The 14162-nt window shown below is 38.0% G+C and overlaps 1 protein-coding gene across 5 annotated transcripts in view; it reads right to left on the reverse strand.

The window, feature by feature from the left end:
* Window positions 1–14162, reverse strand: part of DDX46 (DEAD-box helicase 46) — a 70598-nt gene that overhangs the window by 30561 nt on the left and 25875 nt on the right. For all 5 annotated transcript variants that reach the window (XR_006605366.1, XR_006605365.1, XR_006605364.1 and 2 more), the window contains exons 12-13: window positions 12607–12685; window positions 10749–10831 (exon numbers count right to left, since the gene is read on the reverse strand). Coding sequence is in view for 2 of the 5 variants with exons in the window: in XM_045075494.1 (XP_044931429.1) it covers window positions 10749–10831; window positions 12607–12685 (162 nt within the window). In the remaining 3 variants the exon portion in view is untranslated. The remainder of the gene's footprint in view (window positions 1–10748; window positions 10832–12606; window positions 12686–14162) is intronic.

Here is a 14162-nt window from a genome sequence, read left to right on the forward strand (position 1 = left end):
ATTTTCCCTCCAATCAATGATGTGAAATCTGTGAAAGGAGCAGTCCTACCCAAGGCACTTGGAAATCCTGGGTTCCTTCCCTAAACTTAAACATCTCTTATCTGGATTATTCCAACTATCTCTCTTCCAACTCCTACCCACCTCTACTGAATTTTTAAATCATAAATGAAATTTTAGGGGCACCTGGGTAGCTCAGTCATTAAGCATCTGCCTTTGACTTAGGTCATGATCCTGGAGTCCTGGGATCGAGCCCCACATCAGGCTCCCTGCTCAGCTGGGAGCCTGCTTCTCCCTCTACCTCTCCCCCAGCTTGTGTTCCCTCTCTTGCTGTCTCTCCCTCTGTCAAATAAATAAATAAAATCTTTTAAAAAATAAAAATAAATGAAATTTTATCAAATGCCTTTTCCACATTTTAGATAACAGTATGGTTTTTTCCTCTATTCTAATAATAGGGTGGATTATACTTTTTTATTTTGTTTTTTTCTTTTTTTAAGACAAGATTTATTTTATTTTAAAGATTTTATTTATTTATGAGAGAGAAAAAGCATAAGCACCAGAAGGGGGCAGGGGAGAGAAAAGGAGACTCCCTGCTATGCAGGAAGCTGGTCGGACATGGGGCTTGATTTCCAGGGCCCTTGGACCACGACCTGAGCAGAAGGCAGACACTTAGCCAACTGAGCCACCCAGGTGACCCAATTTTATTTTAGAGATAGAGAGTGTGTGCAAATAAGGGACAGAAGTAGAAAATTTTCAAGACTACCCACTGAGTACAGAGCCCACTGCAGGGCTTGATCTCAGGACCTGTGAGATCAGGACCTGAGCCAAAACCAAGAGTCAGTGATTAACCAACAGAGCCACCCTGGTGACTCTTAGTTGATTTTTCTAATATTAAACTAGCCTTTGCATCTAAACAATACTAATGTCAATGTGATTTATTATTATAAGCATTACTATATTTGGCTCCCTAATATAATTTTTAGGGGTTCTGCATCATTGTACATTAAAATATACCTTGTTTGATTGCGATACCAATATTATATTGGTCTATAAAATGAAACTGCCACCACGGAAAAGTCTGACAGTTTCTTAAAAAATTAAACATAAGTTACCACACAATTCAGAAATCCTACCTCTTGGTAGAAATGAAGACATATGTTCACTTGTAAGCAAATATTCACAGCAGCATCATTCGTAACAGCCAAAAAGTGGAAATAATCCAAAATACTGATCAAACAGTTCATGGATAAACAAAATATGATATACATCATTATGACAGAATACTAACCACTCAGCAATGAAAGATATGCTATAAGATGGACAAACCTCAAGTACATTATGCTGAATAAAATAAGTTAGATATGTAATACATGAATTTTATATGAAATGTCCAGAAAAGACAAATCTATAAAGATACAACGTAGATCAGCAACTGCCTCAGACTGGGGTGAATACCGGAAATGAGTAAAAGTAGGCATGAGGCATCCTTCTGGTGACGGAAATGTTCTAAAACTGGATTTAAAAGAAATAAAACTGGATTGTGGTAATAGCTGCACAAATGAGTATTACACTAAAAACCATTGTATTATACATTTAAAACAGGTGAATTTTTATGGTATATAATGAGGACTGAGAGCCCTTTTAAAAATAAAAGATTACAGGGGTGCCTGGGTGGCTTAGTGGGTTAAAGCCTCTGCCTTCGGCTCGGGTCATGATCCCAGGCTTCTGGGATCGAGCCCTGAGTTGGCCTCTCTGCTCAGTAGTGAGCCTGCTTCCCTTCCTCTCTCTCTGCCTGCTTGTGACTCTGTCAAATAAATAAATAAAATCTTAAAAAAAAAAAAAGATTACAATGATCTTATAAACTGTTGCGTATTCATCCTTTTTCATACTTTGAAATGATTAGGAATATAGTTATTCCTTGAATATTTGGTAGAACTTGCTAATAACATAGGAACTGGTGGCTTCCTTATGGGAAAATTAAAATCTGATTTCTTTAATTAATCTATTGCACTGTTCTTATTTTTTAGTCTGTTTAATTTAAAGCTTTCAAATGTACTGTCATACAGAAAAAGATTAAAAAAGCAAGAAGGGAGAGGTGTCTGGGTGACTCAGTTAAGACTCCAGCTCTTGATTTTGGCTCAGGTCATGATCTCAGGGTTGTAAGATCATGAGATTAAGCCCTGAACCAGGCTCTGTGCTCAGCTGGGAATCTGCTTAGGATTCTCTTTCCCTCTCCTTACTCACAGGCACACTCTCTCTCTCTAATCATATGCACACTCTCTCTAATCAATAAAATCTTTAAAAAAATAAAAGCATGAGTTTTATGGTATGTAAATACCCCTTTATTTGCCAGTAAAACAAAACAAAAAGCAATAAAAATGTTTTAAGATGGTATTAGATTAATCAACCTCAAGAAAGCAGAATCCCATGCTAGCAGTGAGGAAAAACTGAGAACAAAGCTTTTCTTCCCACATGGAGGTGAAAGGTGGGGCGCCAAAATAAGAAGGTGAATTGATACAAGGTCTGCTTAAGAAGCATTAAAAAAAAAATAAAAAAGGAATCAAATCACCGGACCTCCACCCAACTGCTACTTAGCCAGGCAATGGACCTTTCTCTCATCCTAGCCAACACGAAAGGTTTAGCTTCTGGAGAGACTAAAACAAGAGCATGACTGGATGAACCAAGGATAACATCCTAAGAGGAAAAGCATTAAGTAAACACATAATGCTTGATGCTGAGACTCCCACCTCTCCCTCAGGGCCTCCTTCCCAACCCAAAACGGGAGACAGACCTTCCTATTCCAGGCAGAAGACTGCCCATTTTTTCTCCAGGGACAGACAAGCAGAAGATACTCCCCTTCCAAAAGAAAGACCCAACCAGATCACAACACTGAAACTCAAGAGTAAGTCCTGCTCTGGCACAGAGAGCTTTGAATTTTAACATAAGTAGAAAATTACAGATTCCCAGACATCTACAGAATTTAGAAACCAAAGCAAAGAGAAAAGCAACTCAGAGGACACAAATCCTATATAGGCAATCTTTAAACATGTGTCATTCAGGGGCACTTGGATGGCTCAGTCATTAAGCATCTGCCTTCAGCTCAGGCCATAAACCAGGATTCTGGGATAGAGCCCTGCATGGGGCTCCCTGCTCAGCAGGAAGCCTGCTTCTCCCTCTCCTACTCCCCCTGCTTGTGATCCCTCTCTCACTGTCTCTCTCAATCTGTCAAATAAATCTTAAAAAAATATTTTTTTCTTAAATGCATCATTTAGGGGTGCCTGGGTGGCTCAGTCATTAAACATCTGCCTTCAGCTCCGGTCATGATCCTGGGGTCCTGGGATTGAACCCCACATTGGGCTCCCTGCTTGGCGTGAAGCCGGCTTCTCCCTCTCCCACTCTCCCTGCTTATGTTCCCTCTCAGTGTATCTCTCTCTGTCAAATAAATAAATAAAAATCTTAAAAAAAAAAAAAGTCATTTAAATGAAATCTTTCCATTTGCAATGACATGGATGAACCTACAGGGTATAATGCTAAGCAAAATAAGCTAGTCAGACAAAAACAAATACCATATGATTTCCTTATATGTAAAATTTAAGAAACCAAACAAACAAAAAAAGAATAAAAAAGACAAAAAAAAAAGCAGACTTAAAAACAGAATAAACTGGTGGTCAACAGAGGGGAGGCAGATGTAGGGATGGATGAAATAGGTGAAGAGGATTAAGAGTACACTTATCAGGATGAGTACTGAGTAATATTGTACTGAATATTGTACACTTGGATATCGTACACCTGAAACTAATATAATACCATATACTAATTATTCTTGAATAAAAACAATTTTTTAAAATTAATTACTTAAGTGCTCGCTTTAGCAACAACTTTACTAAAAAAAATTGGAAAGATACAGAGATTGGTATGGCCCTTTAATGCAAGAATGACACAGAAATTCATGAAGCCTTCTGTTTAAAAAAAATAATAATTTAAGAAAAGATCTATTCTTGGGTTATAGATCTCTGGGGACCTAACAAGGTGAGAAGCAAAGGGGAACTCTTTGTTGGTCCCAGAATGATGGATCCCAGGACAGCAGCTGTATTTCAAGCAGGGAAAACAACAAACCATGACTAAAACAGGTCAACAGGCTCTGAAAAAACTCCTTAAGGAAGATGAAACAAACAGAAAACTTGACGTGTTTCAACTACTTGATAGATTTATGTAACTAATAGAGTTTGGCATTTAATTAGTTTTAAATACATAGAAATCCAGTCAACAAACATAAAAAGACAATTATCTCTGGAGAAAACAAAAAGGTATAGAAGAAATTTAAAATAATCAGTTTAATACACTGCCCAGCTCTGAATAACATTTAGATTGCCATAATGTTATATACGGATTCAATTAAAGTAACAACATAAATCTACTGAAAAAATAAAGGATGAAAATGATGCAAGAATGTGACAGGAGGAAGGGAAACAAGAAATTACATTCCCCCATGGGAAGTCATTAAGTAATATAAAAAACAGAAAAATGAAAAGGAGAAATAAAAGCACACTATTTAGAGAAGTAGAATACCACAATAATCAGCTAAGAGATTGAAGAGAAGTATAGAAAGGGTACCATTAAACCTCTGTGCACGTGTAACCATTAAGACTAAAAATGTAGGGCACCTGGGTGGCTCAGTGGGTTAAAGCCTCTGCCTTCGGCTCAGGACATGATCTCAGTGTCCTGGGATCAAGACCCACTTCGGGCTCTCTGCTCAAGCAGGGAGCCTTCTTCCCCCTCTCTCTCTGCCTGCCTCCCTGCCTGCTTGTGATCTCTGTCAAATAAATAAACAAAATCTTTAAATAAAAAAATAAATCAAAACCCAAATTCCTACCCCAGCTGTACAGGGTCTTATATGTTCACCATGCTCACACCATCAGTACAGCTTTCTGTCCTCATCCCCTCCTCTCTCATACCACATTCCCCGTTCTTTATTCTGCGCTGGGGACATGGCCAAGCAAGCTCCCACATCATGGCATTTGTACTGGTGCTTTGCCTGTAACACTTTTCTAACAAATATCCCCACGGCTCAATTTCTCACTTTACTCAGGTCCCAGTTTCTGTGTCATGTTACCTGCAATGCTTCTCTTGAATTTTCTACATAAAATGACAACATTTTCAGAATGACTGAAGTATATTAATGAAAATTAGCAATCATTAACCATGCTAAGTGTGATAACATGAATTTGGTAGTAATATCATTGCAAACTCATACAATGGTCCTCAATGTTTGCAAATTTTAGGACATTACATACAAAGCATTGTGACTCCCAGATATCTGATCATCTTAAGTCAAAGAACTGCTCATTTAGTCTCAACTTCTCACGTGAGAACAAGGATCAGAAAATTCACATTAGGGGCTCCTGGGTGGCTCACTGGGTTAAGCCTCTACCTTCGGCTCCGGTCATGATCTCGGGGTCCTGGGATCTAGCCCTGCATGGGGGAGGTGGGGCTTCTCTGCTCATCGAGAAGCCTGCTCCCCCACCCCCATCTGCTGTTCTGCCTACTTGTGATCTGTCAAATAAATAAAATCTTAAAAAAAAAAAAAAATTCAGGGGCGCCTGGGTGGCTCAGTGGGTTAAGCCGCTGCCTTCGGCTCAGGTCGTGATCTCAGGGTCCTGGGATCGAGTCCCGCATCGGGCTCTCTGCTCAGCGGAGAGCCTGCTTCCTCCTCTCTCTCTGCCCGCCTCTCTGCCTACTTGTGATCTCTGTCTGTCAAATAAATAAATTAAAAAAAAAAAAAAAAAAAAATTCACATTAAAGCCCCACTGAGGCCTTGAAAATCTCTTCAAAGAATAATACACATCCTGCCTTCCTAGACTATTCACAAGTAACCATTCATCCTCAGCATTTTCAGAAAAGCCAGTATCAAAGGGTAAAGGTTTTCTGGAGAATCAAACCTAACTCCTTTTCTCGTCATAGTACAGAGAAAGCTTCCTGAATAAGCTACAAACCCTGTGCTTCCTAGAACAGTGCACTACACATGGGAGCTTAGATTTGCCTTATGACTATTACTGCTTAAGAGTCATGAAGATGGCTACAGAATGATCCTAATGTTCACACACCTTTTCAATGATGACTGGTCTGTGTTTCCACTGGCTTGACTATAAGATTGGGAGCTATCATACTGGGAGCTACTGATTAAAAGCTGTTATAATAGCTGTTCCTGAAAGTTTCAATGTTTCCTCTCTCACACTACACAGATACTTCAAGTCAGCTGTGGTCTGCCAAGTAAATCTATAAACTTCTCCTTTCACACTCATAAGCTAAAACTAAGGTCATCAGTTCAGTCACTAACGTTTATAAAAGTTGGCAGTTTTTCCACTTTTTGTTGATTCAACTCCTGATCATTGGCATATGCTCTTTTTAGAGACATTCTAAAAGACTTACACATTCTGTCTTATACTTCTCTTGATGATATGCAATGCTTCTCTTTATCCTCAAGAAAGTAATTTATTTACTCACCAATGTAAACAACCTAAACCCAATTTTTAAATCACAAACAGGGTCCTTGAGATGTTGGTATCTATGTTGGTAAAAATTACCCTGGACTAGGGGCACCTGAGTGGCTCAGTGGGTTAAAGCCTCTACCTTCAGCTCAGGTTATGATCCCAGGAGCCCCGCATCAGTCTCTCTGCTCAGCAAGGAGCTGCTTCCCCCTCACTAACTCTCTGCCTGCCTCTCTGCCTACTTGTGATCTCTGTCTGTCAAATAAATAAAGAAAATCTTTTAAAAAAAATTTTTTTTTGGACTAGATCATAAAAACTTGGGGCATGGAGAGGGGCACGGGAGGGCCAGTCAAATGTAACTACATCCCTTAATCTGCTTCCTCTAATCTAAAGTATTACATTAGACTTAAAAATAAGTTTTCAAAAATCTGTCTTTTATCAGTACCTCAATTTCCTTATGTAGTAGCCATGTTATTCTTCAGTAACTGCTTATCCACCAATATTTCATAGGTGCCCTCAAAAGAGAGGCTCAGAGATGCTAAGGTATCTAAACATCTATCTAATTTTGATACCAATTTGAAGACAGCCTTCAAAGTTAAAGTAATCTCCTATGAGATAGTGAGCTCCTTAAGATGACTGATGCAAGCACGGTGCTTTATAGTGTGCAACTGACAAGCACATTTACTCTCTCATTTTACTATGTGACTGGTATTTTTAAGAAAGTGGAAAGCTCGGTGGGACGCCTTGGTGGCTTGGTTGGTTGGGCGTCTAACTCTTGGCTTCAGCTCAGGTCATGATCTTAGGGTCGTGGGATAAAGACCTTAGTTGGGCTCTGTGCTCAGCGGGGTGTCTGCTTGGGATTTGTTTCCCTCTGCCCTTCCCCCTGCTCTCTCAAATAAATAAATCCTAAAAAAGAGAGAGAGAAAAAAGGAAAAAAGAAAGAAAGAAAGTGAAAACCTGGACTACACCTCTTCAGAATCCTGAGGACCTTCATTTTGTATTAGACAAAGGCATGAATAAGTTTAGGCCAATTAAAACATTCTTATCTTTGTTAATAAAAACAGAACACGTAAGTAATGATTTTTTTTACAGGACGAGTATTATTTTTTACATACTTTCACCAAAGTATATATCCTCCACAGTGGCTAACGTAAGCTAAAGATTAATTTCCTTATATAATCAATTTCTTCTCTTACTCCTTATTTTTACTAAATTAAAAAAGAACATACCCCAGAAACTATGGAGCAATTTCTCATGGAGAATTGCTTTTTAATATCTTGTCAAATGTTACTTTTAATAGACTCTAATTTCAGATCAGGAACAAATGGATTCCTAATCTACTTTTCCACTGCCTTTGGTTCCAAAAGGAGTTCTTCACATTGTGTTGTAGCCCTTAGGAAGATGTCCACTAATAAGTACAAGTTTTTCTTCAGTAAGTTTAAAAAGAAACAGTAAGGTTTAAAAAACAGGGAAACTCTTCTACTACTTGTGGTCTTCTTAAGAAATCCTATTATTAAAAAAAAAAAAAAAAAAAAAAATCCAATTATCCAGGGTCCCTGAGTGGCTCAGTTGGCTAAGCATCTGCCTTCAGCTCTCTCTCAGATAAATAAAATCTTTTTCTTCCTTTTATAAATATTTTATGTATTTATCTTACAGAAAGATAAAGACAGCGAGAGAGAGCACACAAGGAGGGGGAGTGGGAAAGAGCTTCCTGCTGAGCTGGGAGCCCAATGCAAGGCTCGATCCCAGGACCCTGGGATCATGACCTGAGCCAAAGGCAGATACTTAACAACTGAGTCACCCAGGTGCCCCAGTGAATAAAATCTTAAAAAAAAAAAAAAAGGAAAGAAAAGAAATCCTATTATCCGTCATACTAAAAACTCCTCTTTTGGCACTAAAAGAGTTAAATTTAAAACAACACACAAAGATTTGGCCGAACACCTTTCTGCCTGCCAGCCTGTTCACACGTCAATGAGGAAAAGTAGAGTCCTGTAACTTTCGCCCATGTCATTGCACAAAGTGTACATCTACTGCACATTTATACTCAGAAAGATATATATATTCAGCGGCCATGATTTATTTCCCCATGTTCATTATTTTCTTCAGTACTGAATCTTGTCTGGAGGTATACCGCCTGCCCACTCCTCTCTAGACAGAAGACAGTCTGCAGATGTGCATTCACCAGCACCAGCTTTGATTCACAAGTGAGTGTCTTTATTTGCTTTACACCCCAACAGTGGTCTGTGGCACTGACCTCAACCCAACACTTTTTAATCTACACTACAGCTCACAAAATAATCATTAACTTACTCTTAAAATTTCTTCTCTTCAACAGGTTTTAGTGAGCAAGAAACTATCACTCAGCATTTCTCCCTCAGGTACTTAGGGAGATGTAAGCACTAAGGGCAAGAGATGATTCACACTCTGCGTACCAATGGAAAATGTTTGACCTCTTTCTGGCAAAGCTTAATTGATAGACCAGAAAGGCCCCATCACCACACCTAACTTAAACACTACCATAAAGTCTAAGATTCCCTGGCAGTTGGACAAACATTAAATGGATCTAATTCCATCCTCCAACTGATTCATCAATTTCCCTACTCTCTTTCCACACATGGACCACCGTGCCTCTACCAAAAGACGTGGATGAAAAGCATATTCAGTATCTGCCCTCTTCCCAACATCACCTGTTTCATCTCCAAGTAATGTTTATCCAGACCTTTTCTCACATTATGCTCAGATACCGCTTCATTTAACTTCCCAAGTGGGTCCCAGGTCTACTCCTCAATGATTCTTTCAAGTGACAGACATTTTTCAAAGGGTTAAAGGATGCTATCAAGTCGTCTACTCCAACCTAAATATTCCTCTTTTCTTAAACTATTTCTCACATGGTCCTGTTTACTCTTATGCACTCTTCTGTACCTCATTTAGATTGTGTTCCCTAAATCTAAACACACACACTATGACAGGCAATACATTTCTGGAGACTTACATGAATAAACTGAAAAGACTAAAGACCACTTTAACTGTGCCCCCCCCTTTTCCTTTATTTATTTATTTGAGAGAGAGAGAGAATGAGAGAGAGCACAGAGGGGAAAAGGTCAGAGGGAGAAGTAAACTCCTGGCGGAGCTGGAAGCCCAATGCGGGACTCGATCCAGGGAGTCCGGGATCATGACCTAAGCCGAAGGCAGTCGCTTAACCAACTGAGCCACCCTGGCGCCCGGTGTCCCTTTCTCATACTCCACTTCAATTAACGCAGTTTTTTTTTTTCCTTTTGCATCCATAGCACACTGATAACTTACATTCCTTATCTCATTAATAAAAATACTATTGGGGTGCCTGGGTGGCTCAGTGGGTTAAAGCCTCTGCCTTCAGCTAAGGTCATGACCTCAGGGTCCTGGGATCAAGCCCCACATGGGGCTCTCTGCTCAGCAGGGAGCCTGCTTCTGCCCCACCCCCCGCTGGCCTCTCTGCCTACTTGTGATCTCTGTCAAATAAATAAGTAAAATCTTAAAAAAAAAAAAAATTTAATTAAAAATTAAAAATACTACCTCTTAACATGTTTCCCTCTAAGTTTTTATCACTGAAATTTTGTATCTGACAAAGAGTGTGTATGAGGAATAAGAAAATCTAAAGTAAATAAATGCTCTGGGCCTTCATTTTTACATTTGGAAAATGTAAACAGTATGTGCTATATTGATCATGAAGTAATTAAAAGCATGAAGTAAAGGAATTTATTTGAAAGGACAACGAGGGTGCCTGAGTGGCTCAGTCGATTAAGCTTCTGCCTTCAGCTCAGGTCATGATCCCAGAGTCCTGGGATTAAGTCCCACATTTCGTGCCTTGCTCAGTGGGGAGCCTACTTCTCCCTCTCCCTGTATCCCTCCCCCAACTTGTACTCTCTCTCTCTCAAATAAATAAAAGCTTAAAAATAAATACATATTTAAAAACATGTAAGAAAAGGGACAATTAAAACTATAAAATATGAAAGCTTAAGTTTCTATTACCAGCACTTCAATTCTAATTTTACCAATGATTTTTTTAAAAGACCTACACAGAAAGCCTGCATAAATACCTTCTGAACCTATTATGAGGAATTCAAAACATAAATACCTATTTCAATTCCATATGTGCTCAATTTACTATGTAACAGCACAACAAAATGTGTGTGAAAATTTCAGACACCATACGAACAATTCATTTTCATGGTAGTTAACAAGGTTTATTTTACAGTTCAAAACACTAAAACATTTAGTGATTACCTGTGGTTCAAAACCCATGTCAAACATTCTGTCTGCTTCATCTAAAACAACGTATGTCACTCTTCGAAGATTTGTGACCCGACCTAAGATGAGGAAAAAAAAATAAAAACAAAACAAAAACTAAAAAATCAGTCATAATTCATTTTATGACTACCAAGAACTTAAAAAACTGTAAAGGGAACTAAAATGCCTGACTTAACCAGAGGGGTAAGTTAGGTATGTTTAAACAGTGAAACAAAATTTTGGTCTACAAGATCTTAATCTAATGGCAAGTACTTTCTGACAATGGGTATATGAGGCCCTTTATTTTGTCAAACTCGTCTCTTGCATACCATCATAGGGCCTGAAGGACCTGTAAAATTCAGAAAACAGCCCTCTCCAAAACACATCATAAAACTAAGACTGAGATGAAGCATCGAGCCACATCAGCCATTATCTGACAGCATCACCTAGGAAAAAACATATTAGAGATTACAGCGTATGTGTGGAAAGCAAGTTCCAGTGCTAACTATTTTAGATGCAGAAAACTTCCTTTTTATATTAATTCATAAACTACTTCCATATAGTTAGATGCTTCTAATGGGCATGTCAAGATATTAATGAGAAGCTATTCAACATCCTCAGATAACTACAGTACTACATAAAAACTATAATACCAAATGTATTGCATATATACTTTTTCCTATACAAAGATATAAGTTCAATTTTATTAAACACTCCCACTGATTTAAATAGTTGCAAAGCACTTCTTAGCCAGAGAAAACTAAATACATACAGAGGAAAGCCTTTCTAAAGGATTAACACAAGCATTTCTATCAACTGAAGAATCAATCACCTGGCAAAAACATGTATAAAATAGTTATTCAATATAAATCAAAAGGACAGATAAAGGAAAAAGGTAAAATTAATCAAGATGAATGTCAGGAGACTTAATCAATGCAGCATTGAGAAAAAACAAGGGATTATTTTATCAGTATTCAACCCAAAACTTTTCGTATGCTGTACAGGCACAGAGATTTATCGAACAACTTCAATGTCACTTCACCAACATCATGGAGAATTAGAAGTAAATGTATACAGAAATTCAAGCAGAATGCTATGAAAAACATGCATTACTTACAGTTTTTAATACTCTACTATGTATATACTGAATACTGCAATGGAAACTTTTGAAAGCATTTTCTTCAAAAAAATAAGAAATGAAGCCAAAATAAATGCTTTCTAATATTAAGTATTCCATACCACCATCTGCAGCCCCCATTAGTTCTGCAAAGTTGGGAACAGCATTAAATGACCTACCTTGGATGGCTTACGTCTCGGAAGCCCAGTTCTATAAATCTTGAAGGGCCTTTCTCCACAGAAGTTAAATAATGTCAACAGTTTAGTAACAGTTTTGATAGGGAATAATTTAACAAAGCACAACATACAAGCTAAAAAACATGCAATATTTATAAAAGAAAACATTTCTTGAAGCTGCAATACCTTAATTTATCCAGTATTGTAAGAAAATACTAGCTCCTGTAGAAAAAAAAGTCTAAAGTTTAGAATAATAATAAAAAAAAGATAGTTCACCCCCGCACTGCTGCTAAAAGCAAGGCTAGGCCAAAATTTGATTAAGAATCCATGTTAAAGGCTAAAAAGATGAAATGGAGTTAGTTCTGAAAAGAAGTTGTAAATTAAACTGCAATAATCTTACGAACACTTGCAACAATAAGCTTGCTGCAATACAAATTTTAAGATATTACAGCTTTAAGAAGAAATATAAAAACACTTTGGTGATTTCTTGTATCTGCTTTAACAAAAATGTACAGAATTCAAAAAAGAGAAATGAGAACAAAAAAAAATACCCCTGACTTACCACTGTTAGCTGCTAACATGTCAATCATTCGACCAGGTGTGCAAACAATAATTTCAGCACCTCTTTTCAGCTCAGCAATCTAATGAAAAAGATGAAATTTTACTATCTATTTATCACTATTATTTATTTGAACATATCTGAAAATACTGCCCAGGGTCTTTGCACAGCTCCATAAAGTAAAGCCAATAAGGTCTGATTAGAAGCCTCCAAAGAGGGCGCCTGGGTGGCTCAGTGGGTTAAGCCATTGCCTTCGGCTCAGGTCATGATCTCAGGGTCCTGGGATCGAGTCCCGCATCGGGCTCTCTGCTCAGCAGGGAGCCTGCTTCCCTCTCTCTCTCTGCCTGCCTCTCTGCCTACTTGTGATCTCTATCAAATAAATAAATAAAATCTTAAAAAAAAAAAAAAGAAGCCTCCAAAGATTCCTGCTTAATTCTTTGGAATGATGGAGCACTCCTAAAGGAAGAGGAAACAGCAACATGACTACATGGTACTATAACTTTGAACTCAATGAGAATCAGAGCATTTACCAATTTTAATTTGACCCAATCCCTCAAAACTAAGAAAGGAACATGAGAGAGCAGTAATTAAAGCAAGTATATAGACCAATTATTTCAAGTTAAGAATTGTTTCCATTTGTGAACCATTATAAAAGTCACAACTGGTGTTTTAAAATTGAAATAGAATGGAAAAACCAGAATGTGTTAGATATCATAAAACTTTTGTTTGACTTCTATATAATATTTATACATGTATCAAGTTAAGTTTTTAAATACCATTTCTTACAATAAACTGTCATCAAAACAACTGAGGAAGATAAATTCAGAAAACATAAACTATTTAACAATAGCAACTATTTCTCAGAAAAGGTTTTGTGGTGACATAAGTTCAGAAAATGTCACTTAATTTATCCCATTTTTCTAATATCACAAGACATATTTCTTATTAAAGACTAAGAAGTCCTAATGAAAAATACCCTACGTTAACCCTATAAAATGTGACATTTCCAAAATTTATTTGATCACAGAACCCATTTTTTTCCCTCCTTCTAGTTAAAGCAAAATATCTAATGACTGTCATTCTTCCGAAGACACTTGGAGAGGGGAACCTGGGTGGCTCAGTTGGTTAAGCATCTGCCTTTAACTAGGGTCAAGACCTCAGGGTCCTGGGATCAAGTCTTGCATCTGGATCTCTACTGAGTGGGGAGTCTGCTTTTCCCTCTCTCTATGGCCCTCTCCACCCACCTCCCCCTGCTCATATTCTCTTGGAAATGAATAAAAAAAATAAAAAATAAAAAAAGAAAAAGACACTTGGAGAAATGCCAAAGTAAAGAGAGTGAACAAAGGTATGATTAGGGGCACCTGAGTGGCTCAGTGCGTTAAAGCCTCTGCCTTCCACTCAGGTCATGATCCCAGGGTCCTGGGATAGACCCCCCGCACCGGGCTCTCTGCTCAGCAGGGAGCCTGCTTTTCCCTCTGTCTCTGCTTGCCTCTCTGCCTGCTTGTGATCTCTGTCTGTCGAATAAATAAATAAAATATAAAACAAAACAAAATAAAGGT

This window comes from Mustela putorius, unplaced genomic scaffold (genome assembly GCF_011764305.1).
Source record: "Mustela putorius furo isolate JIRA1106 unplaced genomic scaffold, ASM1176430v1.1 tig00000145_pilon_pilon_pilon, whole genome shotgun sequence".
NCBI lineage: Eukaryota > Metazoa > Chordata > Mammalia > Carnivora > Mustelidae > Mustela > Mustela putorius.